This window comes from Syngnathoides biaculeatus, chromosome 19 (genome assembly GCF_019802595.1).
Source record: "Syngnathoides biaculeatus isolate LvHL_M chromosome 19, ASM1980259v1, whole genome shotgun sequence".
Taxonomy (NCBI): Eukaryota; Metazoa; Chordata; class Actinopteri; order Syngnathiformes; family Syngnathidae; genus Syngnathoides; species Syngnathoides biaculeatus.
Window position 1 is genome coordinate 14646448 of NC_084658.1, and position 27806 is coordinate 14674253.

Consider the following 27806-nt stretch of genomic DNA (forward strand, 5'->3'; position numbering starts at 1 on the left):
AACGACCTTGCTGAGCCTAATGGTTAGAGAGCCGCTGAGTAACGCTCGTCTTTGCTTTTGCTGACTCGCCCAAGGTGAACGTCTTTTCATCAGTTTTTTTTTTTTTTCAGACCTCATCAGATTGGATTTATTAGTTATGGATTATGGTGGCACTCAATGCATTATGCACATTTTAGATGACAATAAATTAGAAATGCACTAAGGACTGAAGTAGCATGTTGGGATCCAGCAATATCAATACTGTATGTTTGTACTCGTGCTCGTAAAAATACTCCAGTACTACAACACACAATACGACTTGACCAGCCTGTCACATACTACCGTAATTCCCGGCCTATAGAGCGCACCTGGTGACAATCCTCGCCGAGTACATTTGTAAAGGAAATACCATTTGGTACACACGTACGCCGCAGCTGTGTAAAAGCAGCAAGCATTGAAACACGAGATAGTTACAAAGAAAGACGGTACACAGAAAGAGTTTAACGCTAGTGCTAACGCGAGCGCTATCGCTAACAGGACCAATTAAAACAAAACTTGCCGGTAAATATCACTGAGACACGCCAGTAAGACAGCAGCAACACGCTAGCACAGCGCTAGTAACAGGGCCGGTAAAAGTCACTTCCTCGGCACATACATTCCACCGGTCTCACTCGTACCTTTTCCGCTCGAGTGCCCCCTTGCGGCGGTTAGAGGAAAAAAAATGCACAAATTAGCCGCATCACTGCATAAACCGCAGGGTTGAAAGCGCGTGTGGCCGGAAATTACGATATATTATTCTGTCCTATCTTCGAGTGCATTGTGCAGTTCCAAAAATATTTGACGCGTGCTTGCTCCGAGGTGTTAATCGACATGTACAGTAGGACTAAGGAGAAGTCATCCTCGCACTTGAAAGGCGTTCCTCCGGCTGCCCAATTGTGACCCCCGCTGCCCGTTTCCTCCTCAGCTCCAGAGCCTGAGCCACAACGTGATCTTCACCCTGGACTCGCTGCTCAAGGGAGACTTGAAGGGCGTGAAAGGGGTAAGATATCTCGCGCTCCCTCTTTGGCACCACTCAGCAGCAGCTCGGCGTAAGCGAGCGAGCGCCGCGTCAGCACATCTCGTCGTTGGTCCCTCGCCTTAGGGGGGCGGGGGGGATGGGGGGGGTGAACAGACCACAGGGAGAAGAAGTCAGTGTTTTAAATGACCGCGCTGTAAATCTGGCGCGGGTAAACACCGCCTCTGTTGTGATGGAGTAACTGGGTCATGAACCCCGCCGCCGACGACGGCGACGGGGCGTGGCCGCTCCGAGCGGAGCGCCGAACGGGCCTCTGGTGGCGGTCCAAAACTCCGCGAATAACTCCCCCGTCCTCGCCGTGACCTCTTTTCAGCGCGCTGCCACTTGTTCTATGCTCTGTGCAGGACATAAAGAAGCCCTTTGACAAGGCGTGGAAGGACTACGAGGCCAAGTTGTAAGTAGACGACACCACCCCCCCCCCCCCCAAAAAAAAATCTGATTTTTCACGTTGCGCACGTTTCGAGCCGGCGTCGGTCGGAGTCAGACGTGTTTTTTTTTTCCCTCCCCGCGCAGCACCAAAATCGAGAAGGAGAAACGGGAGCACGCCAAGCAGCACGGGATGATCCGCACTGAGATCACCGGGGCCGAGATCGCTGAGGAGATGGAAAAGGAGCGTCGTCTCTTCCAGCTCCAGATGTGCGAGGTGGGTCATAAAAAAAAAAAAAAAAAAAAAAAAAGCTTTTCCCTTTTCTTTTTTTTTTTCCCCCCCGTCTTTCCATGGAGGAAATATGGTACGACATCGTTCAGCCGCCTGTCACTTCCGTGCTGACGGAGTAGTTTGAAAAACGAATCTGCTCGCGGTCACGTGTCAGATGCCGCTTGACCGAATCGAAAGAGCGGCGACCTCTGGTAGCGGAATTTCTATTCCGCCCTTGGATTTCAAGACAACTTGAGAAATTATTTCACATATTAATGTTGAACAGAATTTGCCGCCTACTTTTGTACATTTCATAGATCCCAAACAAATTTGAATGAATCAGCCCGGACACCGAAAAGAAATCTTATTATTTAGATGTATACATTACAATGTTTATGACACAACTTTCTTAGTTATCGGTTGTTTATAGAGCTCGTGCACCTATGTTATCAAATCACGTTGTTTTTTTTTTTGTTGTTTTTTTTAAATATGTATTGTTCTCAAATAAGTCCAATGCGTGTTTGAAAAAGGGAAATAAACCGCTGGGATAGGCTTCAGCTCCCCTACACGGAAGCGTGTTGCGGCCACACGTTAACCAACGCGTGTGAACGACGGTTTATTTTATTTTTTCAAATATGCATTGGACTCTTTTATAATAACGTTCTTCCAGCTTCTGAGTGGCTATTTTGGATTTGCGGTAAACGTGACAGCCTTTTGGATATTTATGGGCTGATTAGCAAGAATGGAGAACATCTTTAATACGCTTGCATTCCTTCTCACGCTAGCCGTTATCCTCGCCGATATTTCCAGATGAGGACTCGTGTTTGTTTGCCTGCGCGAGCTTTGCGACGTTCCCGTAGCGCTTTAAGATCGTTGATCCCCTCCCCCGTCACCCGCTGAACAGAGATATCCGGCAAATAGAGTTTCAAACAAATACGCGCTTGGCGTGCGCTCAAGAGAATTTGGGAACAAACTATAGAAGCCCCCCCCCCCCCCCCCCAAAAAAAAACAGCCTCTCTCCGTGCTGGGCGGCGACGCCCACGCCTCGCTTGAGATTTTTCGACTCCCAATTACATAACGCGCAAGTAGCTTCTGCGGCGGCGTTGCTTTTGGCCGTGTGAATTATTCACTGCAGAAAAAAAAAAGAAAAGCGGAGCTGTACTGCCGCTTCTTTCTGCCCACGTGTTCCACGCAGTCCTTGCGTATTTTCCTTCCGCGCTCTGCCGACGGTGCAGGGAAGCCAGAAACAATGTTATGGAAGTGTAAGTTATACAAGATGACGGCGGATAAAGGACTCGCTTTTTCGGGTCATTTGCCTAAAATGCCTGGTTGAACTTTCTGTTCTGGCCTTACTAATAAGGAGCTGATCACGGGTTTCTCAGTAAGCTGCGGTAATATTAGTTCCTATATTCCTCTGAGTATTGTTTTATCTGTCTACGTATGTTGCTTCACCGTTTGTATTCAAATTCCTACTGCTTAAAGGTCTGTAAAACGGCCACATAGATGCCACATGCTACTCGTTGGTTGCCATTATGCGTTAGCATTAGCATTCATTATTGTATTGAATTATTATCCGTTCATCTGTTTTCTTTTGCCGCTTATCCTCACGAGGGTCGCGGGGTGCAGTCATCGCCATAGAAAACATTTTGCCATATGCACACTTTTCTATATCGAGGCGAAATATGGAAACCGGTCTCGAATTACAGCGAATTTAGTCGTCTGTGAGATGTTCATCCCAATTAACCTCATTTCCGGTCGTTGCGTGCGTCCGCCCCCCCAGCGTTGGTCACAAGCCCACCACCCACCGGCCCCGCCCCCACCCACTCTCCACCATGCTTGTTACCCAATCACCGGATTACGCTCACACTCTCACCCCCTCGTTCGTCCCGCTATCCGTAGCGAGTCTTCCCTACTGCGGGATTAGCTCCGATTATGTCGCGTACATTTGTTTAATTACAACGCCGTCTGCGTAGCGATTGCCGGGAATACGTCCAGACTTTCAGGCTATTTATTTTTCATGCTAATCTGGGGGGGAAAAAAACACATGAAACGCAAAATGAGCCTTGCCATTTGTGTCTTTGCGTTGCAGTACCTCATCAAAGTGAACGAGATCAAGACCAAAAAAGGGGTGGACCTCCTCCAGAACCTGATTAAGTACTACCACGCGCAGTGCAAGTAAGCCCCCCCCCCCTTGCCGCCGCCCTTCGACGTGGAGCAATTCATGTAAATCTTGAGGTTGTAAATAATGAATAGGGCGTCTTGCAGATGTGTTGTGACAGCTGCGAGGTTTGCCGGGGAAATACGCGAGCTCTCTTTCTCCCGACCAGTTGACACAATGACAAATACTCCTCTCCTTGCGTTGCTGGGTCTTCTCGTAACAACACTGCATTTAAAAAGTGTCATACTCTATATAGTTGTAAGCAATGAGACACAACTCCTCATCAATTACCGTCATTTCCGGCCTGTTAGCCGCGACTTTTTTCACACGCTTTCAACCCTGGCGGTTTATGCGGTGATGCGGCTAATTTGTGCATTTTTTTTTTCCAACGGCCGCAAGGGGGCACTCCAGTGGAGTAAGTAAGAGTGAGAGCGGTGGAATATATGTGCCGAGGAAGTGACCTTTACGTGTCTGCCCCCTGTTTGCGCTGCGCTAGCGTGTTACTGCAGTGTCTCAGTGATTTTTAGCGGCATGTTTTTTTTTTTTTTTTTTAAACCAGCCCTGTTAGCGTAGCGTTAGCGTTAGCCCCGGCGTTAGCATTGGCGCTAGCGTTAGCACAGCGGCGCTAGCGTTAGTACAGCGGCGCTAGCGTTAAACTCTCTGTGTACCGACTTTCTTTGTAAATATTTCGTGTTTCAATGTGGGCACTTGCAGCTTTTACACACAAGTGCAGTTCATAAAAAAGCACGTTAGGATTGTTTAGCTGCGGGAGAAGCCCACCAAAACACCTTTTGGAGGGGAGGAATTCACATTATGGAACAAAATTTAAAAAAATGGCGCCGTACATGAATCATGACATGCAATCTGTGCTGTGCAGTTTCTTCCAGGACGGCTTGAAGACGGCGGACAAGCTGAAGCAGTACATCGAGAAGCTGGCGGCCGACCTCTATAATGTAAACGCGGCGCATCGGCGTCATCTCTCGCGCCAACGCAGTGCCGCGCTCACTCCGTCCATTTTTATCATCACCGTTGCATTTTGTGCGTCCAGATCAAACAAACCCAGGATGAGGAGAAGAAGCAGCTGACCGCCTTGCGTGACCTCATCAAGTCCTCCCTCCAGCTGGACCAGAAGGAGGTAACACACACACGCACACTTTTTACTTGACATTTTCACAACCCCAACAGAAGCTAAACCAAGAACTGAATTTGTCACCTGCGTTAGTGCCGCGATTCACCCGAGTTTCACGGTGAACCCCGACTCCCATCATCGCAGATTTTTAAAGAAATGGGTTTTAACCGTAATTAGAGTCGTGCGCCTTCAGTGTAGTTCCACGTTGTGCCACAACAGGCAGGGCAGCGCTGAAGTCCACTAGAACAGATGCAGCGTGATTAAGAGCAAGAAGAAGAGGCAGAAAGGGTCCCCCAGCTACTGTAAACTCCAGTAATAGATTTTCACTGAGCAGAGAGAATAAATCCCCGTGAATATTGTTGTAGACTGTTTGTATGTGTTGCTGCTCCGAGTTTCATAACGACCTCGATGCAATTTCCGTGAGTTTCACATTATTACGTTAGCGTGGAGCTAGCCAGTAGATTGTTGTTTGACACAATTATATTGTTTGGTCGAATGTTTTGGTGTTTAAATATACAATAGAACTCTTTTGTTGTATGCTATGTTTGCGCTGGGTCGCAGTGTTTTGAAGGTTTCTACCCGACGTGACAATTATGCACATTTTTGATAGCCGATCCCGTTATATGTTAGCATTAAGCTAGCAGGCCTTTGATGGATGAAATATGGTTTGGCTTAGCAATTTGGTGATTCAATACGCAACGTTTCATCCTCTTATGTGTCGGTTTTGTTGTGGATTTTATGAGCAAGTCTTTTGATTTCCTCAAAGTGACGTTGTAGGATCGACTCCGAGAGTGAGAACAAGCGCTAAGGAATTCGACACTGTGAAGTGTGTTCAAATTCAAAAGGTGTGGAAGGGATATAACAGATTTTCACCCATTGGGGGGTGCAATAATCAGGGGTTCACTGTATTTCCGTTCTTGTGCATGTCACACCACGTTAGCACAGCCACTCGCTCTGTAACTCCCCTCGCCAATTAGCCCGCCGCGCTACATGCTATTTAAAAAAAACAACAACAACAACATGCGAGTATTTACACACACACACACACACACACACACACAGGCCTGCACCTGAGCTGGATCTTACACGCCTCTCCCCTCTATCTCCCCCCCCCCCCCCCCCCCCCCTGCCTCCTCACTGCTTTCTTCTGCTTGTCCGGAATCAAGTCTAGAAGAGTAAGTGCTGCTGCTGCTGCTGCCGTGGCATGTGGAGCATGCTGCCATTTTGTCTGTGCCGTGTGATTTTGAAGAGCACGCTAGGGGGGACCGGTGATTGGTCGCGGGGGATCGGATATGGTCACGCAAGCAAAACTGAATTTTTTTTTTTAAAAAAGCAGCCGAATGCTGGACGTACATGACGAGGTGTCACGTCGCTTTTTTCAACGACAATAATTGACAAAATGTGCATTTTATTCGGGATAGGTAAGCTGTCATTTTTGTTTGGTCCAATACTTGTATGGAAGTAGACGAGTGCCACCGGGAATCGAATTTGAAATGTTAAGTTCAATAATTTGCTGTCTGAAATTCAACTTCGTTGTTAAGAAGACGGGGTTACCTTAGGTCACAGACAAGAGCAAAGGATTTCAGAACCCGACACCCAGCAGCCAGCCAATCCCGTTCCGCGTTCTTAGTCACGTGACATCTCTGCGGCGGCCATGGGAGGTAACGCTACACAGCACCCGGCCAATCCAATTACGCTTTCTCAGTCACGTGACTAAGAAAGCGGAACAGGATTGGATGGCCGCTGGGTGTTAGGTTCTGGAATCCTTTGCTAATGTCTGTGACCTAAGGTAACCCCATCTTCTTAACAACAAAGTTAAATTTCAGACAGGGAATTATTGAATTTAACATTTCAAATTCAAATCCCGGTGGGATTAGTCTACTTCCATTACACTGTTCCGAAATATTGAAGTGTTTCCACGAAAAAAAAAATTCAACGTTAACGGCGTGTAATAACAGAACAGGGATGCTATTTTAACTTGTAACTTTTTTTTTTTTGAGGAACGCGCTTGGTAAATTTATCGATTGGCGTTTAAATTCATCCCACCGGGGCGGCATGTCCGTATTAAATGAACATTCTCCTCGTCGCCATCAACTCGGAACTAGCAACATGTCGATACGTCGATGTTTAGCAGTAGTACTAGTCGTCGTCGTAGTAGTACCTCTCAGCATTCGTCGCACACTTTCCAAAGCAATGAAAATCGAGTCGGGGGATGTTTTGCTGCATGTTTACGCGTCGCATGTTGAGCAAGCAAACGGCGCCGCTCTTCACTTGGTGCAGGTTTGATTATTTTATTTATTTATTTATTTATTTATTTTTGCCGTCTGTGTGTGCACTTTTCAGGACTCGCAGAGTAAGCAAGGCGGCTACAGCATGCACCAGCTTCAGGGCAACAAGGAGTTCGGCAGCGAGAAGAAAGGCTACCTGCTGAAGAAAAGCGACGGGTGAGGCCGCGGGTGGGCAAAGTGCGGCCCGTGGGCCACATGCAGCCCGTCTGTTCTTTAGTGCGGCCCACTCAATATTAACAAGAGTAGTACATAACCGTAATTTCCAGGCCTATAAGCCGTGACTTTTTTCACATGCTTTCAACCCTGCGGTTTATGCGGGAATGCGGCTATTTTGTGCATTTTTTTTCTAACGGCCCCAAGCGGGCACTCGAGCGGAAAAGGTAAGAGTGAGACCGGTGGAATATATGTGCCGAGGAAGTGGCTTTTACTGGTTAGCGCTGCGCTAGCGTGTTACTGCTGTGTATTTTACCGGTATGTTTTTTTTTTTTTTTTTTTACCGGCCCTATTAGCGCGGCGTTAGCGTTAGCATGAGTGTTTGCACGGCCGTCTTTCTCTGTAAATATCTCGTGTTTCAATGTAAGTTTGAGTGTGGGCACTTGCGGCTTTTATATGTACCAAATGGTATTTCCTTTACAAATGTACGGGATTAGGCTTATAACCAGGTGCGCTCTGTAGGCCGGGAATTACAGTACGTTTTTTTAAAAAAACATACTGAAGTATTTAACATTTTTGTACACCTGTTTTCAGTTTTTTTTTAACTGCATATAGAATGACCAAGCCCATCCCTCCATTTTAAGTCTAATTTGGCCCTTGTTGAGAACAAATGTTTGCACACCCCTGGTGGGGGCACGTTAATGTGCTGTGTGAGATCATCAAGCGGGCTGGTGAATTATCCAGTTTCACCTAATCGGTCCGATTTTTTTTTTTTTTTTTATTGACCATAAATAATGTATCTTTCTTCATCTTCTTATGCCAGTGACGTATAGTGACAGGCAGAACAGTTAAATGTTCTTCCAGTAGATGGCAGAAGTTACAACTAACCCGTGTAGTCATTCATCCAATAGAACGATAGCTTTGTTAGCTAGCTAACTTTAGCTATAATTGGACACGCCCACATTTCTCTATAAGCAATAATGATTTTGAATACATTTTAACAAAGATCATTGTTATGCCGGTAAATATCTTTTTTGTGGGATTTTTGCGTGTTGGAGTGGCGTGATATTATTTTTTACGTTAAGTTCAATAACGGTCGGGGCGACATTGCTGTGACTCAAAGCTTCCCACCGTCTCTTTTGCGCCACTCGCAGGCTGAGGAAGGTGTGGCAGCGACGGCAGTGCTCGGTGAAGGGGGGCATCCTCACCATCTCCCACGCCACAGTGAGTGCGCACACACACACATACGGGAACTCCCCGACCCCCCCCCACCCCACCCCACCCCCCCTCCTCACGTGCCGCCGTGGTGTGTGTGCTCTCTCCTCTCTCAATCTGGTGGAATTTACATAGATTGGTTGCCACGGCAACCCTGAACCCCCCCCCCTCCTCCCACTGTTCCTGGGTGACTCATCTCTGGATGCGCGTCGCGCCGTCACCGCGCTCTTGTGCCGCAGCGGCCATCTTTGCCCCCCCCCCCCACGGACACATTTGAGTGAATTACTTCCTTTTCTTGAAGTATTAATGCGCATAATAACACCGACACGAAAATTTGGCGCTAAATCCAGTGCGACGATCACATGACGAGCTGGACGGATGTCACGGCCGAGGTCGCCTCGAACGCGATGACATCACCTCTGCGCTAAAAGTAGCTCGGCGGACGAGATCGTCGGCGGAGATGCGAACTGACATTCTTCTTTTTTTTTTTTTTCTTTTCATTTCATTGCACGCTCCGGTTCACTGATATAAGAGCTCGTTTGGACTGAAATATAAAAGTCGTGCACGTGTACATTTAAGGGGACCTGTGATGCGTTTATTCACAATTTAAAGCAGTGTTGTAATAACATGTTTGTAACACGCTTTCATCGCGATAAATGTGATTCCGGAGTGACAAAAAAGAAAGTATTTTCACTGGTGGTGGCAGCACTTCCTACACTACGTTGCGGACGTCGTATGTCTTAAAAACATAAATGAATAACGGTGAATGATCAGTTTTGAAATGGCAATATGGCGCGTGTGTTTCTCGCAGTCCAACAGGCAGCCGGTGAAGCTCAACCTCCTGACCTGCCAGGTCAAACCCAGCGCCGAGGACCGGAAGTGTTTCGATCTCATCTCCCGTAAGTGCGCCCGCGTCGCCATCTGAAGAGGTCCTCGTTGGCGCCGTCGGTGTTTGCCGACGTTAAAATCGGCAACCTTGGCCGAGCGGCTGCTGATTGTGCTTTCCGAATCGTACCGCAGATAACCGGACGTACCATTTCCAAGCCGAGGATGAGCAGGAGTTTGTCATGTGAGTACTTCTGCTTACTTCATTCGATTCATGAATCAGTCGATGGTTGCGATTCTTAATTTGATCAATTGCATGCGCAGTGAACCCGCGTTTATTGGGGCAATATTTTCCGAGACCATATTTACGCCTCCCATTCAAACTTATTAAGGCGCTTAAAATGCTAACAGAAATTAGCATAGAAACTTTCAACTCACAGGTGTGTATTCTTTGGCTTAATAATTGCACTGCAGGCACCGTGGCTCAGTTGGAAAGCGTTGGCCTCACAATTCCGAGGTCCCGGGTTCGAAGCCGCCTGTGTGGAGTTTGCATGTTCTCGCCGTGCCTGCGTGGGTTTTTCTCCGGGTGGGCACTCCGGTTTCCTCCCACATCCCAAAAACATGCAACGCGTTTTGAGACTGTCTCCATGTGCCCTGTGATTGGCCGGCAACCAGTTCAGGGTGTACCCTGCCTCCTGCCCGTTGACACCTGGGATAGGCTCCAGGCACTCCCCGCAACCCTTGTGAGGATAAGCGGCTAAGAAGATGGATGGATGGATGGATGGATTACACCGCATGTATTCCAGCAACATGCCGCCACGGTGATGAAGCGCAATATAGCTGGGGGACGAAATACACGGAAACGGATATTTAAAAATATACACGCATGAAACTGGAATTGGACCCGCGTCGCATTTTGTCGAGATGAGAAGCGCCTTTGTTGAACGCGTCCACGGCGTCGCCGCCGAGGGCTCCCCGTTGGTCTTTTCCCTTCCCCGGCGTCTCCTCGGCGTTCCTCTGGGATTCACGCCGCTACCTCGCCGTCACGCACGTTGTCGGCGGCGGTGTCTTTTCATGAAATATTCAGTGTTCCCTAGCAGCAGCAGCAGCCAGCCAGACCCCCGCACCCTCCCCCGCTCAATTAGCAGCGCGTTGTCAGGATAGGCACGAGAGTGTTTTTGTGTGTGGTTTTTTTTTTTTTTTTTTTTTTGCACGCACACACCTCTCGATTCGCGCGCGAGCAGATTGTGCCATGTCGTGAACTGCGGGGCGTCATGTTTGAAAGGCGGGCACGGTGTTTCCCATCTGCGCGCTGTAGAATAGCCGCCGTGTGTGCCAATGTGTGTCTTTTGTACGTCTTACCTCATTTGTAGCTATACACACACACACACACAAAGAGAGCAGATACCTAGACTACACGCAGATTTTGTCTTAACCCGTTCGTGGGCAGTGTCCCATTTTTGGGACAAGATTATAAATTGCCACCCTGCGGATGAATTAATAAGTACACATGCATGAAAATGCCAACATTCTGCATTTAAAAATTCATTCATGTTTGATTTCAGGTGAATAGAATATTAATTGCACAGGCCACAAATACTCTGTTCATCAATATATATCAATATCAATCAATATATATATATATATATTTTTTTTTTTTTTATTTTTTTTTTAATAGAAGTAATTGCCCAGAATAGCTGAGATTAGATCAGAAAAGGCCGACTGGAACATCTGATATTTATTTGGGGTTCACCAGAGGCAGGTCTGCAGTATAGCTAAATAATGAAATAAAAATACATTTTTATTATTTGAATACAAACTCAAATCATTCTCATGGCACCACAGGACTTATTGAGTGAAAAAATCTTATGGCGCGGTTGGCGATGTCGTATTTTTGTCTCATCGAGTCACCGACTAACCAATTCGGGTCCGCCGCCGCGCAGCTGGATCTCCGTGCTGACCAACAGCAAAGAGGAAGCCCTGAACATGGCGTTCCGCGGCGAGCAGACCAGCGCCGGCGAGGACGGCCTGGAGGACCTGACCAAAGCCATCATCGAGGACGTGCTGCGCATGCCGGGCAACGAGCTGTGCTGCGACTGCGGTGCGGCAGGTGCGTGCAAAATTAATAACCAAAAATAAGAAGAAAAAGAAAGGGGACTTGTTCATTTCTCGGCTTCTTTTTCCCCCCTCATCATGACATCACATCGTTATGTAAGTCACACATGCGACGCAGAGCCCTGCCCGCATGTCAAGTCACATTGTTTTTATTCCGACCCCCCGCCCGCCACCGCTGGTATTAAGCGCAGCTAAAATGAAAAGTGGCAACCTCCTCAAAATGTATTCACCCTCCCATACGCGGCTTTAATCGGCAATGTCGGTCACACTGCTGCCATTCATCCTGCGCCAACGTGTGATCGCCGCGCATCTGGGCACGGGCGCTGCGCGGTCTTGTATGTATGATTCACTGCTTTCTTTTGGGGGGGGGGGGCAGCAGGAGGGCCCCCTCATCCCCCTCCACCCCGCACACCACAAAATGAGCTCAGAAGCGCTGAGCTGTCTTTTTCTAATATCCCACATTGCATCGAAACATCAGGCGGCGCTGGCAGTAATTCGTCTCTGCGGCACAAAAAATAAATAAAAAATAGCTCAACTGGGAAAAAAAATATATGCATGTATGCAATTTGATGATTGAATTAAATCTTTAAATTGTAATTGCTTGACTGAGGCTCACACTTACCAATGCGCCAGTGGGGTGTCAAAGTCGTTTTTGTCGCGGGCCACGTCGGTGTTATCATTTATGATTCATAACAATTTGACATTTTGGTACAGAATTTCACAAGAATCATGGCAGTTGACGCAGATGATTTGCCTTCGCGGACCGCATCAAGTCGTCTGGTGGGCCGGATCTGGTCCCCGGGGCTTGAGTTTGACACCTGTGCTCTCAAAGTTGGGGTTCCGTGGTTCGTGTTCAAATCTCTTGTTTAGAGGTGTCATAATCTTCCGGTACGGGGGCTGGCACAAATGCAGGACTTCGAGGCAGAGGCATAGTGTTCAGTGTAGTTTATTCCGGAAAATGGGTCATACACGGTGTAGCAGTTCCGACAAGGCAGAGGTAAAGAAACGCTGGGCTAGGCGGGATCCAAAGGACGTACAGCAAGGTCCGATGACTATGGGGCAAACTGGCAAAGTCGACAGGACGGGATCAAACATAAGGGCACAGAATCGCTGTAACTGGGCTTAATCTAACGTACGCGTTAACGCAGAAAGTCCCACAGGCAGTGAATGCAGCTCACTAATGCAAGGCAACGAACTGGCAAAAACTCCAACTTGAATGCCCGTCTAATTACAGTCCCAATGTGAAACAGCTGTGAGAGCAGTGGCGTCGCCGCGCCCCCCTCGGCAGTGGCCAAGTCTTGCTCATGACTAGAGGTTGAAATGTGACTCGACGTCGATCCTAGTTTTGTTAGCCCATCTACGGCGTTTCGCTTTTGGTGTTATCATGAAGCTAGCAGACTTTCAGAAAGCAAAGTTCCCTGGCGAGTTCCAACTGCAAACCATTTTCCGCTGGTTATCTTCATCCATAATTATCAGAAACTTGAATTTTACGACCATTTAGTAACACCACAAACGAGCGGCGATTTAATGCGACTCGGTCGGCGGGTGCGCGCGCGCGATTCGCCAGATTTCAAAGAGGTGAATCCTCCCCGCGGTCCTTCCGCATCGCCATGGCAACCGTGAACTGCAGCTGAACCCGTCACGCGATGGCATTATTTCTCCCCCCCCCCCCCCCCCTCATCCGTTGCTTTTTGTCGCAGATCCAAAATGGCTGTCCACCAACCTGGGCATCCTGACCTGCATCGAGTGCTCCGGCATCCACCGCGAGATGGGGGTGCACATCTCCCGCATCCAGTCCATGGAGCTCGACAAACTGGGGACGTCAGAACTCTTGGTAGGTCGATCGATCGCTCCATTGACGAGTGCCTGTGAAAATATTCACACACTTTAAAATGCTTAGTCTTAAATGATATTTAACTATTTACTGCATGTAATACAGTGGTTATTACCAAGGAAAACTAACATTGTTATCGTTTTGCTCTTTTTGTTTTGCAGCTGGCCAAGAACGTCGGGAACAGTAGTTTCAATGAGATCATGGAGGGCAACCTGCCTTCCCCTTCACCCAAGCCCACCCCGTCCAGCGACATGTGAGCGCCCCCGCGGACCGAGGACGGGGGAAGATGGCGACAGTCTAAAAGGATCTTTTTTGTCGCCCGCCCCCCCTCCACCGTCAGGACGGTGAGGAAGGAGTTCATCAACGCCAAGTACGTGGACCACAAGTACGCCAGGAAGACGTGCTCGTCGGCGGCGGCCAAGATGATCGAGCTGTACGAGGCGGTGCAGTCCCGGGACCTGCTGGCCCTCATCCAGGTCTACGCCGAGGGGGTGGAGCTCATGGAGCCGCTGCCCGAGGCGGGGCCGGTCAGTACCGCCGACCCGCGCCGTTACCTTTCGGCCTCGCTTCTTTTGCCCGTTTTTCCAAAAACAAAAGCGCGCCGGCCGCCTGATTGGATTCGACGTGACATAAGTGGGTCGAGGTTCTACAAGACGACACGTGCTACGTGGCTGACTTTGAAAAATGCATGAAACCCTTTCCAAAATGTCCAATTTTTTTTGTCGCTTATATACAGTGGATTTTTTTTTTAATGGGAAAATTAAAAAAAAGTTTCAAATTACAACTAAATCAAATAAGCCTGAATAACATTTTTAATTAAATTATACAAATTCAACTATATGAAAACTTGAAATATTCAAATAAGCCTGAATAACATTTTTAATGAAATTATACAAATTGAACTATTTCATAACTACGAGGCAGAAATTGTGAAAATATTTGTATTATTGAATAATGCAAATTAATTTATATTACAAAGCACAGTGAAATCATTAAATCTTATAATTATATGAAACAATATGTATGTCTATAGATTTCAAAAATATATTTTAGACATAGATATGTCACCGGCCCAAGGCAAAAAATGCAAAAGACTTAAATTATAATGTAGATTCAGTATTTGGATTTGATTTAATTGAAAAATATATTTTAAAATTTCTTTTTAAAATCTCAAGCCATATTTAACATCTTGTACTGCTATTAAAAAGTAAAATAATTTAGTAATCTATTTATAACATGTGTATCCAATATTAAATCTGTTTTTAAAAATGCAATATTGAGAATTTTAAAATGTGATAAAAATTGTAAATGTAAATATATTCAAACCTGTTTCCCTTTTCTGTTTACAGTTTTTTTAAAAGTTGGGTGGGGGGGGGGGGGGGGACACAGCCTACAATTGTACGAAGGTGATTTGTCCTTTATGGTCACCCTTAAAAGTCGTCACATTTGAAGGGAAATTTACGGCCGCCGCAAAGTCTGCCGCAGCCCGGCAGGTGTATTTTATTTTTAGGAGCCATTTTGTTAATGGCGGCTCGTGGGGGGGGGTGAGAGCCCATGAATGGATGCGGGCGGGCCGCGTTTTGACCGGCTGCCGCTGTGTTTGCCGTCCCCCCTGCAGGAGGCGGGAGAGACGGCGCTGCACTACTCGGTCCGGACCGCCGACCAGACCTCGCTCCACCTGGTGGACTTCCTGGTGCAAAACAGGTACGCGTAGAGCGGACGGGAGGCAGCTAACGTGAACGCGATAGCGGCTCCCAGGCTCGACTCCCGTTCCCACGAGGCAAAAAGAAGTGGGTCAAGTGCTAATGTATTCTTCTTCGCAAACCTCGCCACATGGTGTTATGGCTTCTGCGCGGTCCACACGGTGGTTTTTTTTTTTTTTTTGGTGGCCTTTAATTGTTGATAGTTTGATTTCGCTTGCCGCGGTGCGGCTTGGGACGGGCGAGATAACAATGGAGGACAGCCGGGATATTTTTGATTACATTTTTTTCCTCTGTCAGCCAATCCGTACGCTGCAGTGAATCTCACCTCATCCTTTTGGCAACACACATGTCTGCTTGGTCTAAAGTGGAAAATACATTTTTTTTTTTTTCTTTTTTAAATATAGTTCTTAATGTTTGTGTTTTGTGGCGCCAGCGGTAATCTGGACAAGCAGACGGAGTGGGGCAACACGGCGCTGCATTACTGCTGCATGTACGAGAAGCCCGAGTGCCTCAAGTTGCTCCTCAGGGGGAAACCGGCCACCGACATCAGTGAGTGTGCCCCCCCCCCTCCTCCCCTTTCCTGCCCTCCCCTCGCTATTTGTGCCCCTTGCGCATAACCAACGGTCGCCACGTCCCCTCCTCAGCCAATCAGAACGGGGAGACGGCGCTGGAAGTTGCCAGGCGACTGAGGAACGCTCCGTGCGAGGAGGCGGTGAGTGTTTGGCGCCCCGCTGGAGAGTTGGCACGTTTGGGTTGAACGCGGTACAAAAATGCTTCTTACTGAGGCGGGATTGAACTACGGGGTCAGTGAAGAAAATAAGTATTTGAACATACATGATGATACAGAGGAGTCCAAAATTGAACTATTTTTGGTGGTAATTCCATTAACCGTGTTTAGAGGAAGTTCTATCCCAAGAACACCGTCCCTACTGTGAAGCATCCCGCTTTGGGTGCGTTTTTCCTGATCCTCTGTGATTTCTGAGAACTTGCAATGTAGCAGGGTGTTCAAATACTTATTTTCTTCACGCGTTGCAAAAATTCATGTATTCCCGCATGGTAATGATTCACATGAGAGCGCCGATTCCAACCGTGTCTGCCGGGCAGTTGGTGCAGGCCGCCGAGGGCAAATTCAACCCCCACATCCACGTGGAGTACGAGTGGAGCCTCCGACTGGAGGAGATGGACGAGAGCGACGACGACCTGGACGACAAGGTGCCCGCGCCGCGTTCGCCCGCGTCCGCCCGAGAGCCGTGCCGATCACGTGTCGTCCCAACCCGCAGCCGAGCCCCATCAAGAAAGACCGCTCGCCGCGCCCGCAGAGCTTCTGCCACTCGTCCAGCCTGTCGCCGCACGACAAGCTCTCGCTGCCGGGCTTCATCAGCCAGCGCGACAAGCAGCAGCGTCTGTCCTACAGCGCCTTCACCAACCAGATGTACAGCGCCTCCACCGACCTGTCGTCCTCGCCCGTGGCCGACGGCCCGCCGCTGCCGCCCAGGAACCAGGGAAAAGGTGCGCGTAACCGACGCTCACTTGTCATTTGCGCTTTCTTTCCCCCTCCCCCCAACAACAACACGACCCCAAAGTTTATAATTTTTGTAACATAACATTCTGCTGTACATTTAGTTGTGTTCAGAAGCTTGTTTATGATCAATCTTAGCAAGAAGTGTGTAATTCCATTTTTAAAAGCATTGCTATTATTCTGAACACACATTTTGTACAAATGATTGGGTTTGTACATTGATAAATAAGTCCTCCCAACCAGACGGGGGCGCTACGATCATGTTGAGCAGCCATACTTGTCATTGAATTCATTTTTGAAGTCTTATTTTTCCCCAAAATGAACTGTGAACTTTCACTTGTTTCTCATAAAGGTCAAGATGACGGCGGCATTGAAACAAAAATCAAAAATACGTTTAAATTGTAGTTTTACCCGGGAGCAAAATTGTTACATTTTCAGAATTTCTGAGGAAATGAACCCCAGAAAGGGCACAAGTAATATTTTATGAATACACAAAAAGAATATGTTCAAAAAAACATTTAATAAAACACAAAAGTTTTTTTTTTTTTACAAATGGAACCCAGAAAAATGTAATAGAAAAATTTAAGTTTCACCCCCCAGAAAGACTTTAGTCCCACAATAATTTTCTTCACAAGTTTGAATTTTCTGAGAAAATAATGAATAAATTATGTAAATATTATAGAAGCGAATCCCATTTAAAAGCGTAGGTTTTATCCTATTAAAAAAAAAAAAGTAGTCTTCTATATATCAATTATCTGTAGCTACCAGTATTCATTTTCTGGGGAAATTAAACCTTATATGGGCAATAATGTTTAAAAAATAAAATATATGAAAACAGAAATATATAAAAATAAAATAATAATGTCAAAAATATATCATAAAAATTATATAAAATAATATATATGATATAAAAACATAGACATGTATACAAATAAAATAATATTAAAAATATATATATATTTTAAATAACTAATATAATAAAATATGATCAAAATATTTGAAATATAACTTCCAAAAACCTAATTGTCATATCACTTTCCGCAGTTCCAATTTCGAGTATTTCTCTGACAAATTAATCCGTTTAAAGGACACTAACGCCCCAATCTAGTTTCGTTTTTGTTTTTAGTCCCCGCCGTAAACGTCGAATTTTGAATGGAGCAAACGGCAACGTCAAAGTGACGCAGTAGCTCGGAAGCGCGCGTCGGCCAGAGAAACAAGTGCGAACGTTTGCGCTTGGTTTTGTGTGAAAAATAAGCGGAGAAGCCGCACGCTAACAGGCGGCGTCTCTTTGCTTTGGTTCTGCGGGGCGCGTTTGTGGAGGAGCAGCTCCTTTTCCGCTGTTGCTCTCCCACACGCCTCCTCCTCATCTCGTTCTTTTTTCCTTTTTCTCTTTTCTCTCTTCCTTTTGTTCCCCCCCCTTTTTTTCTTTTCTTTTTTTTTTTTTTTTTAATTCTTTCAGCTCCACACTTGGCATTCCTCGGCTCTCATTCGCACTACGCCACACTGGCTGGCACTCGACCATACATCAGTGAATATCCCGATTTTGCCTTCAACCCGCTCGCCCTTTCCATCCCCGCCTCCCCTTCCGAGTATTTCCCCTTCCTCGGCTGTCCCGTCCCCCCCGCCCGCCGTTTGCAGCTCACGCCCGCGGTGCTGAGGCGCTTTATTTAAAATTAAAATGATCAACTTGGATAACTTTGACTTTTTGCGGATGCGCTGCCGTCCTTGAGCTGCAAACGCAGGCCACAGCTGATCGCTCTCTCTGGCTGAGCTCTTCTGGGCCATGCTTTCTTCACACTTGACTGCAAAAAGATAAGAAATAAAGGTTTGCATAAAAATAGACACGCGAGCAAAACTTATTTGGGAGACGGTGGTACTCCTACGAGCTAAAATATCGTTTTTACCCTCTGGAAAGTCAAACGTTAATTCACTGTCAATAGTTAAAAAACATTGCACCATTGCAACTCATACACGAGTTCAACGCTAGCGCCGCTGCGCTAATAGGGCCGGTTAAAAAAAAAAAAACACTGGTTAAAATCACAGACACGGCAGTAACACGGCAGTAACATGCTAGCGCAGCGCTAACAGGGCCGGACCACTGATCTAAAAAAAAAAAGACTGGATAGCGCATCCACATCGAGCGGTATGTCGATTGGTTGAAGGCATTTGGCCGCCATCTTGGTACTCCCAAAACGTGCGGAGGACATGGTTTACAGTTTGGATTATGGTGTTTTTTTTTTTTTTTTTTTTATTTGGCATGTAGAATTAAAGATGGTCGTGTGAGCTTGACATTTTTTCAGTTCTGGCAACATGAAGGATATTTAATTCGACTCTGTAAGCCAAAAAAGGCGAAGTGCAAAGGACAGACATAGAACACCGTGACTAGCAAGAAACCTTCCATATTACCGAGGGCCTAATTTCCGTGGCACGTTAACTTTTAACAAAATACGCTGTGAAGCACTATCATCATAACAGAACAAAAAATAAAGCATTTTTGGTCATGAAAACATTAAATTTTGAGTCAATCAGTTCGATATATTTTTTGGAAATAAGGACACACAATGTGAAAATACATGCTAAACGTTAAAAATTCATTTGTTGTCTCTGCGGCGTCCTATTTCAGGAAATTTCAACTTGTTTCTTTGCATTTGAAAATCAAATTCAATTTGCAGAGTTCTGTATTATGAAATTCATCAAAAAAAAAAAAAATCACAGAAAATGTGTTTTCTCGCTTATCCACTGATGAAGCTGCACATGGTTGTTTTGGGAGTATCAAGATGGCGGATGGCCACTTCAGTTTTAGTGGCTAATGAGCCATCCAGTCTATTTTATTTATTTAATTCTATTTATTTATTTATTTATTTTTTAACATCAGTGGGCCAGAACGGTAAAATTCACTTCCTCGGCACATATATTCCACCGGTCTCATTCTTACCTTCTGCGCTGGAGTGCCCCCTCGTGGCCGTTAAAGAAAATGCAGAAATTAGCCGCATAAACCGCAGGTGTTGAAAGCGTGTGAAAAAAGTGGCGTGTAGCGTAATTTGTTTTTTTGCGTCGTCGACTGTTACACAAGTGTAAAAAGTGAACAACTGTCAATTGTAAAGTGTAATAGTGCTTCAATTACGAATGACGCTGGCCGAACGTGATCTCGTTCATGACATACAAATGTAAAAACAAGTTGCCATAACAGCTGCCGATAGCGTACACGTGCTATCATCCAAGTGTGCTTCGTGGGCTCTTGCGAGCAGCACGCAAAATAATCGGCGCCTAAGTATGTTTTATCGTCGATCTGGCGTGCAAGAAAAAACGGCAGAATGGAGCGGATTGAAGAAGTGATGTAGTAGTGCCACTGCGTCTACTCGGATGAAAAAAAAAAAACAACAACTCTTCCGCATTTCTCTGCTCCTCCTCTTGCTCACGGTCTTCATCCCTCCCTTCCCCTTCCGTTCCTCATGTGTTGTATTATCGCTCCTCCAGCTCCTCCGCCCCCGTGCAGCCCCACCTCTCCACTCACGGCGGGAGGCAGCGCCACCCTGTCCAAGAAGAGGCCGCCGCCCCCGCCGCCCGGCCACAAACGAACCCTGTCCGACCCGCCCGGCCCGCTCTGCCACGGCAGGGGGGGCGTGTCCGGCGGGGGTGAGACGCAAGCACACGGTACCGAGCGAGGACCGCGGCCGAACGCTTGACCTTTGACACTGCACCGTCACATATGCGGCGCCGCCTCGCCCTTGCGGGTTTATTCCGTTCTGTTATCGCGCCCGGAATATAAATCAATATTCCGTGTTCGAGTGAAATGAAAATGCCATGCCCGCAAAAAAACAAATGTTTATGCATTTTCTTAATTGGAAAAACATAATATAGAATGTAAAAAAAAAATCAAAACGGTGCATCATGATTTCATGCTTCAAAGCCCATTGATTTGTGCACATTGAACAGCCACCAGGGGGCAGTATAATACACAAAGAAGACGATTGCAGTACAACAACGTTACTCAGGGAACTGCAGTAATATAAAATTACAAATATTAACATTTATAAAAATAATAATACAATAATATATAGGTATATAATAATATTTATAATATTTTTGTTGCTTGTGTTTAAATCCAAGTTACTGAAAGAAATGTAAGTACCGCAATAGCGATCGTTCATTAGTTCTATGGCGTTAAGCTAGCATTAGATTTTAAAACTGCCGTGATAATAATTCAGTCAAAGGATTTCAATTAGTAAAATATATTTATGAAATTAAAAAAATGTTAAAACAATGTGAATAAATTTAAATACATTCAATTAATATATTTTTTATTAAAAACGACAGTATTTTTTTATTAATCTGTAATTTCAATAACATTTTCAAAAAATAAGACATTTTACTCAAAAATAAGGGAATTATGAGATATGGGTAATGACACGGATATCTATCTAGCTAGCGAACTATCTATCTATACACACACACACAAATCATCCAGTTCAGGGTGTACCCCGCCTCTTGCCCGTTGAGAGCTGGGATAGGTTCCAACACTCCCTGCGACCCTTTTGATGGCTATATCTAAAATAATTTTAAAAAAATCTGTCATGATTGGACGTTGTGTATGATTCTAATTTTGAAGTAAAATAATTTTCCAATGAGGCTGTAGCATAAAATGTGGAAAAAGTGATGAATACTTTATGGATGCACTTAATGTCAATTTGATGGTAATGTCAAGTGCAAAAAAAAAAAAAAAAAAAACGGCTCGGCAACTGGTTTATAATTTCACACAGGACGCTAAGAAGCTAACGCTCGCGGAAAGCTCAGCCAGACGACCCGAGTCCCCCCCCCCTCCTCCTCCAGCCCCCCTCCCCCTTCCTTTCCCATTGTTTTGTTCTGTTCTCCTAGAAGTCATCCCGGCATGTCGATCCGTCTCCCGTTCGCGCGAGACGAAGGCGTTTGTAACGTGCGCGCGCGTGTGTGTGTGTGTGTGATGTGTTTGCGGCCGCCGTTTGCGGACGCTGCAGGAAGCGACTCCACGCCCCCTCCCGTCAACAAGATGTCGCCCGTCTCCAACAAGTTCGAAGGCATTCCTCAGCAGCAAAGGTAACGCAGCCCGAGTCGCAAGGGAGCCTTTCAAACGGGTCTGGTACGAAGTGAGGGGAGTCGGGGGGGGTTGTAGTCTGGGTTGGGATTTCAAGGAAAGGTTTGAAACCAGGTTTGGGAGTCCCCCACCCCCCACCCCCCCGTATTTCGCCGTTTTCTGATCTCGGATGAACTTGCAGTACGACTTCAAGCAACACAAAGTCCACACTTGGTCCAAGGGTTCTTCCCAAACTACCTCAGAAAGGTGCGCGTTATCGTTATCATCATCCACGTCGTTATTAAAGCAGACGTGGTATTATTGACCGGGCGTGTTTTTGTGGCAGTGGCGCTGCGCAAGATCGACACCATCCACCACCCCTCCGTGGACAAAACCAGCCTCCCGCCAGAGGTCTTCCAGAAGTCCCCGCCGGGCACGGACGCCCCGCAGAAGGGGCCGGCCCCGGAGAGGCCCCAGCCGGGCGAGCTGCCGCCCAAGCCGCAGCCGTCCGAGCTGCCGCCCAAGCCCGGGGAACTCCCGCCCAAGCCGCAGCTCTCGGACCTCCCGCCCAAACCGCAGCTGGGCGACCTCCCGCCCAAGCCGCAACTCAAAGACCTGCCGCCCAAGCCCCACCTGGCCGACATGCCGCCCAAGCCGGGGGCGGGGGAGGCGGCCCCGCGGCCGCCGGGGGACGCGCTCGCCAGGCCTCAGACGCAGCCGCCCCCGCCCCCGCCGCAGCCGCAACCTCCGGACTCGCCGTCGCCCAGTCAGCCGGCCCCGCCGCCGCCGCTGCAGCAGCAGACCGCCGAGGACGCCAACGGGACGCCGTCCGGGACCTCGGAGACCCCCGTGCCCCTCCCAAGGAAGATCAATGCGGTACCCTCACTCGTATACAAAAATTTTTCTTTTTTTTTTTTCTCCCCATAAAATTCGACTTCTCCCTCAACTGACATACATTTGCCCACATGTTGTCATATTCCGTCCATTGATTTATCTGTAAATTCATTCATTTTTTCACATTTTTTCTTTAGGGCAAGAGCAAGGCCCGGCGCGTGAAGACCATCTACGACTGCCAGGCCGACAACGACGACGAGCTGACGTTCGTGGAGGGCGAGGTGATCGTGGTGACGGGCGAGGAAGACCAGGAGTGGTGGGTAAGTCGGGTGACTCGGCCGCGGCGGCTTTGGAGTTCCGGATGAAGGTTTTTGGGCCTCGGTTAAAGTATCGAGTTTGGGCTTCAAATTGAAGTCGGGCTTTCGAATTGGGATTGAGGATTTTAAACACAGCTTTAAGCTTCCTTGATTGCCTGCCGGTATTGTTAAATTGGCTGTCTACTTGTGTTGCTGCACCATTTGTTGAAATTTCCATTCTCCTTTTAATTTTTTCTTTCGCCCACCTGCGGGCTTTTTCACACGTCGTCAACGTCTGTTCAACTTCAACCGGCGATCGCAATACTTGTTTTTTTCGCCCCCGGCAGATCGGTCACATCGAGGGCGAGCCGGAGCGGAAGGGCGTCTTCCCCATGTCCTTCGTGCACATCCTCAGCGACTGACGGCTCGCCGGGAGCAAACCTTTGCACTACGCCTCCGTGTACATAAGCGACGACGGAAGAAGCCGCTCAAAGTAAAAAAAAAAAAAAAAAATGGGGAAAGGCTCATCCGTGCTGTACAAAGTGTGCGTACCCTCTTCGCCCCCACCAGTATTATCCCACCCCTGGCCCCGCCCATTCTATACAAGCTCCCAGCACTTAGCTATCTGTCCACGCTGTGTGTATATACGTATGTAAATATATATATTCGTGCGTCCGCTGTACATACATGTTTTACTGTACAAACAAACATGCTATGGCACATTTTATCCGTAGTGCTCCATCCACAAAGGAATTTGTCCGGCATACACCCCCCCCCCCACCCACGGAACTCAATGTTGCCCCCCCCCCCAGCTTGCTTTGTGTGTATACGTGTTGTTTTACAGTAGACTCAACGAACCTGCTGCTGCTCGACTAGCCTGTGGTGGAACATCCGATGTTTACTTTATCTCCCTAAAAACTTGTGCACGACTGGAACGCTCACCTCAGGGTCCGAAAAGCCACTAAGAGAGAGATAGAGAGAATGCACCCCCCCCCCCCCCAAAAGCCACTATTAAGCAGTATTTAACAAAAAAAAAACAAGTCAGCAATAATCTCGTCAATCCGACGCAGTGGACATGACATTTTCCAACTCTTCGTATCTGGAAAAAAAAAAAAGGCAAGTGAGTTTTTACAGGAAGCTCGTTTGACGCTTGTACAAAAAACGATAACCAGACATGATTGTGATGTCACCTGCTCCTGACTTGCAGTTTGTCCTGTTTAGGAAGCCCCTCCCCCTCCTCTCAAAAAAAAAAAATGTATTAAAGTGCTGTACTTCATCAAAATCTCTGACACTTTACTGGATTTTTAGCTGTAAAGTTTCACAGATGTACAGGGTTGGAAAACTGAAAAATGCCAAGCAGTATTTGGGGACAATGCAACCTCTTAGCTGCGCAACTGCGCATTTGCGCACTCAGTGCAGAGGAAAACAGATCCAGTGCAGTCAACTACAGCCTAATTTTTTTTTTTTTAAACATGGCAGCACGGTGCCTCTCACACAAAGAGCTGCTGCTATCTGTCTCTCCAGCAATCTGGCTAGCAATCTCTCACTATCTAGCTAGTGTTCTATCTCCTCCATTTTAAAAGGGGTACGCTCATAATTAAACACCGGGGTATGTGACTAATAGAAGAAAAAGGGGTGAAATTGGATGAGATTCTCTTTTAATGAGTAAAAAAGTCTGGTCTGAAGCTAAAGTAGAAAGCGCAGGATGAGATGGTGTATAATGTTAAAATTCCACCTCCGCGCAGATGACATACTGCACAAAAAGCTAATTCTGTATTTTAAATATAGGAGGCAACATAACATTCACCCTAAAACTGTTTGTGAGCATCATTCAGATTTCAAGATGCATTGCAAAAGATATTCTGCAATCAATTCAAAGATATTCTGCAATCAATTCAGTTTTACACCAAGAAAAACAGGGGGAGGGTGTCCTTGTGGCTTTAAAAAAATAAAGATGAAAAAGTTGGAAGTGACATTTCACATTTAGTTAATAGTTGGTATTTGTATTGTAATGTATTTTTGTTGACATTTTCAGTGTAAATTACCAAAAAAAAAACTGAAGTAGTTTCTAAAATGCTTAAAATTAGGAAAGAAAAATTGAGTTTCTGGTCAAATGTTTTATTTCCAACCAAAATTCTGCAGCTTTCTGCTACAAGTCAACATAAATACATCTTAAAACTCAACTTAAAGCCTCTTTTATGTTATATGCAAGAAAAAAAAAAAAAGAAATAATTCAACTTATTTAGACACTTTGGTTTTGGAGCCTTTCTCCTTCTCCACTGATTTGATGACACCGACTGCCACAGTTTGCTTCAGGTCTCTTGCAGCAAAGCGACCTGTCGGGTGGGGGCACACCGGAAGAGTCACAGAAAGGCACAGAAGCACGCGTCAGAAACTTTTTGGAGTGGGCTTACCGAGCGGAGGGTAGGTGAAGAAGCTCTCCACGCACATGGGCTTGACCGGCACCAGTTTGACGGTGGCCGCGTCGCCCGACATCAGCAGCTGGGGGCGCTCCTCCAGCCGGTTGCCCGTGCACCGGTCCAGCTTCTCCTTGAGCTCGGCGAAGCGGCAGGTCACGTGCGCCGTGTGGCAGTCCAGCACCGGCGAGTAGCCCGCCTTGATCCGACCCGGGTGGTTCAGGATGATCACCTATGCGGCGAAATTGTCAAAAGAAAAATAAAACCAATGAGCTTATTCCGCCACAAGATGGCAGTGACGGCAATCAGACACTAATTCCTAATCCTGTACTTGTACCGCTGGCTCCATCTGGTGGTGTGCGAAAGCATTACTCAAATGTTCAAATTTTTTTTTGAGGAGTCCACCTGGGCCTCGAAGCTCCTGACGTCCGAGGGCGGGTCCCGCTGGGCGTTGCCGGCGACATCGCCGCGCCTCAGGTTCTTGACAGACACGTTCTTGATGTTGAAGCCCACGTTGTGGCCCGGGAGCGCCGTGTCCAAGCCCTGGTGGTGCATCTCGATGGACTTGACCTCGGCGGTCACCTTGGCGGGCGAGAACATCAGCGTCATGCCCGGCTTCAGGACGCCCGTCTCGATCTTCCCCACGGGGACGGTCCCCACTCCTGGAAAGAGAAACTCGTCGTTTTTGTAACTTGAGTTTCACAAAAAATGATTACTTTCGCGCAAAAATTCTTAAATGACCTTACCGCCGATCTTGTAGACATCTTGCAGAGGTAATCGCAACGGTTTATTGATCGTGCGCACGGGCGCTTGAACCGAGTCGAGCACCTCCAGCAGAGTTTTGCCGTTGGCGTTGCCGTCTCGCCGGCGCACTTTCCATCCTTGGAACCACGCCATCTGCACAAATCACAATCAAAATTAGATTTAAAAAAAAAAAAAAAAAAAAATTGGCTTCATCGCACTCAAAGTATTCTTCACCTTCTGCGTGGCAGCGACCATGTTCTCGCCCGTCCACCCGGAGATGGGGACGAAGGGCACGGCGTTGGGGTCGTAGCCGATTTTCTTGAGGAAACCGGCGACGCCGCGCGCCACCTCGTCGAAGCGCTTCTGGGAGTACGGCGGCTCGGTGGCGTCCATCTTGTTGACGCACACGAGCATCTGCTTGACGCCCAGCGTGTAGGCCAGCAGGGCGTGCTCGCGCGTCTGGCCGCTGCGGGACACGCCCGCCTCGAACTCGCCCTTGGCCGCCGACACCACCAGCAGCGCGACGTCGGCCTGGAACGCAACGAGTCCGTCGGCTGGAGATTCTCCAAGTATGCACAGGTTTGCATTTAAGCTCTCAAAACTGCTTGAATTTCCCATTTGTGCAATACATTTTCATAAAATGACCCCACCCCCCTCCCCCAGTATAGATAGGTTTCCAATCACTGGTAGTGCCACACAAGATGGCGGACCAGGGACATCATTGGAGATGTTTTATGTACAGTGCCTTACAATACTTATTAGATTAGAAATAAAACTATTTCTTTAACACTTAAGCCTACTACGCTACTGTAACCCTTGTCGCAGTGCCAACATTTTTTTAAAAAGAAAGATTGTTTCACCGATATTTTATAATTAAATGAAATTTTAATGGCCAAATTAAAATGTACTTTTCAATTTAGTTTTGTCCAAAATTACCCCTGCACCTCCCAAAATATAAAAAATAAAAATCTATAACTACTTTTGCAGTGTTTCAAAAAATTTCACATTTTAAAGTTTTAAGATCAAATTTTTGTTAATGAAAATTCATTTATAAATTTACACCGGTCACTTTAGTCTCATACCCAGAAATTTCTCAAATATTTTGATTCTTTGTTTCAGATTTTAAAAAGGATAAACCGAAACACTTTTAGACCTTAGTGTTAATTTTCATTTCTTTAAATAAATTTTTCATTAATTTATTTTTTTTCCCCATTTAAAAAGACTTCACCAATGGCACTTTGCCGACGTCAACCTCAATACCGTCTACCACCACCAGAGGGCATGTTTTCACAGCAACAATTTGACCATGGCCTTCCACCTCATTTACTACTTTTCAAAAACCGGTTCCGACTTCTCAGCACCTGTGACGTCCCCGTGATCATGTTCTTGATGAAGTCCCGGTGACCCGGCGCGTCGATGACGGTCATGGAGTACTTCTGCGTGTCGAACTTGAGCAGCGAGATGTCGATGGTGATGCCGCGCTCGCGCTCCGCCTTCAGCTTGTCCAGCACCCAAGCGAACTTGAACGAGCTCTTGCCCAACTACGCGGGGAAAGACGGCGACCGATCAGAGCGCGTTCAAGTTCCAGACGCGACGCGACGCCCCCGGGCTTACCTGCGCCGCGGCCTTCTCGAACTTATCCAGGTTCCTCTGGTCGACGCCGCCGCATTTGTAGACCAGGTGGCCCGTGGTGGTGGACTTGCCGCTGTCCACGTGGCCGATGATCACCAGGTTGACGTGAGGCTTCTCCTTCGGCATGGTTGGTTTGAGTTCGCCTTCAAACTCCCGAGCTGCTTGTGTGGATTGGGGCGCAGGTGCGCTTGAGGGAGGCTTTT

The 27806-nt window shown here is 47.1% G+C and overlaps 2 protein-coding genes across 4 annotated transcripts in view; one reads left to right on the forward strand and one right to left on the reverse strand.

The window, feature by feature from the left end:
• Positions 1–23363, forward strand: part of asap1b (ArfGAP with SH3 domain, ankyrin repeat and PH domain 1b) — a 40415-nt gene extending 17052 nt beyond the window's left edge. Inside the window, exons 4-28 of one of the 3 annotated variants that reach the window (XM_061805394.1) lie at positions 944–1018; positions 1399–1448; positions 1568–1697; positions 3781–3866; positions 4727–4802; positions 4898–4984; positions 7322–7422; positions 8574–8643; positions 9446–9533; positions 9655–9703; positions 11403–11569; positions 13275–13408; positions 13570–13661; positions 13749–13935; positions 15027–15112; positions 15545–15660; positions 15756–15823; positions 16216–16323; positions 16392–16620; positions 20108–20266; positions 21625–21703; positions 21883–21947; positions 22027–22556; positions 22712–22834; positions 23158–23363. In XM_061805394.1, the coding sequence (XP_061661378.1) occupies positions 944–1018; positions 1399–1448; positions 1568–1697; positions 3781–3866; positions 4727–4802; positions 4898–4984; positions 7322–7422; positions 8574–8643; positions 9446–9533; positions 9655–9703; positions 11403–11569; positions 13275–13408; positions 13570–13661; positions 13749–13935; positions 15027–15112; positions 15545–15660; positions 15756–15823; positions 16216–16323; positions 16392–16620; positions 20108–20266; positions 21625–21703; positions 21883–21947; positions 22027–22556; positions 22712–22834; positions 23158–23232 (3030 nt within the window). In that variant the 3' untranslated portion in view covers positions 23233–23363. Of the gene's footprint in view, positions 1–943; positions 1019–1398; positions 1449–1567; positions 1698–3780; positions 3867–4726; positions 4803–4897; positions 4985–7321; positions 7423–8573; positions 8644–9445; positions 9534–9654; positions 9704–11402; positions 11570–13274; positions 13409–13569; positions 13662–13748; positions 13936–15026; positions 15113–15544; positions 15661–15755; positions 15824–16215; positions 16324–16391; positions 16621–20107; positions 20285–21624; positions 21704–21882; positions 21948–22026; positions 22557–22711; positions 22835–23157 lie in introns of all 3 variants that reach the window. The other 2 variants (XM_061805393.1, XM_061805395.1) reach the window with 2 other exon arrangements.
• A 1544-nt stretch (positions 23364–24907) lies between these two features.
• eef1a1l3 (eukaryotic translation elongation factor 1 alpha 1, like 3) lies at positions 24908–27799 on the reverse strand. Its single transcript, XM_061805396.1, has 7 exons — positions 27586–27799; positions 27333–27512; positions 26206–26502; positions 25974–26124; positions 25633–25889; positions 25225–25459; positions 24908–25146 (listed from the first exon to the last, which is right to left on the reverse strand). The coding sequence occupies exons 1-7, from the start codon at positions 27727–27729 to the stop codon at positions 25049–25051; spliced, it is 1362 nt and encodes a 453-aa protein (XP_061661380.1). The 5' UTR covers positions 27730–27799; the 3' UTR covers positions 24908–25048.
• Between the last annotated feature and the right edge of the window lie 7 nt (positions 27800–27806).

Bases quoted from the DNA above. Each gene is read 5' to 3' on its own strand.
- eef1a1l3 (XM_061805396.1), bottom strand. From the start codon at position 27,729: ATGCCGAAGGAGAAGCCTCACGTCAACCTGGTGATCATCGGCCACGTG. The intron at 26,125-26,205 runs GTGAAGAATACT...TGATTTGTGCAG, and splicing joins TGGTCGCTGCCACGCAGAAG to ATGGCGTGGTTCCAAGGATG. The intron at 25,147-25,224 runs GTAAGCCCACTC...CCCACCCGACAG, and splicing joins CTTCACCTACCCTCCGCTCG to GTCGCTTTGCTGCAAGAGAC.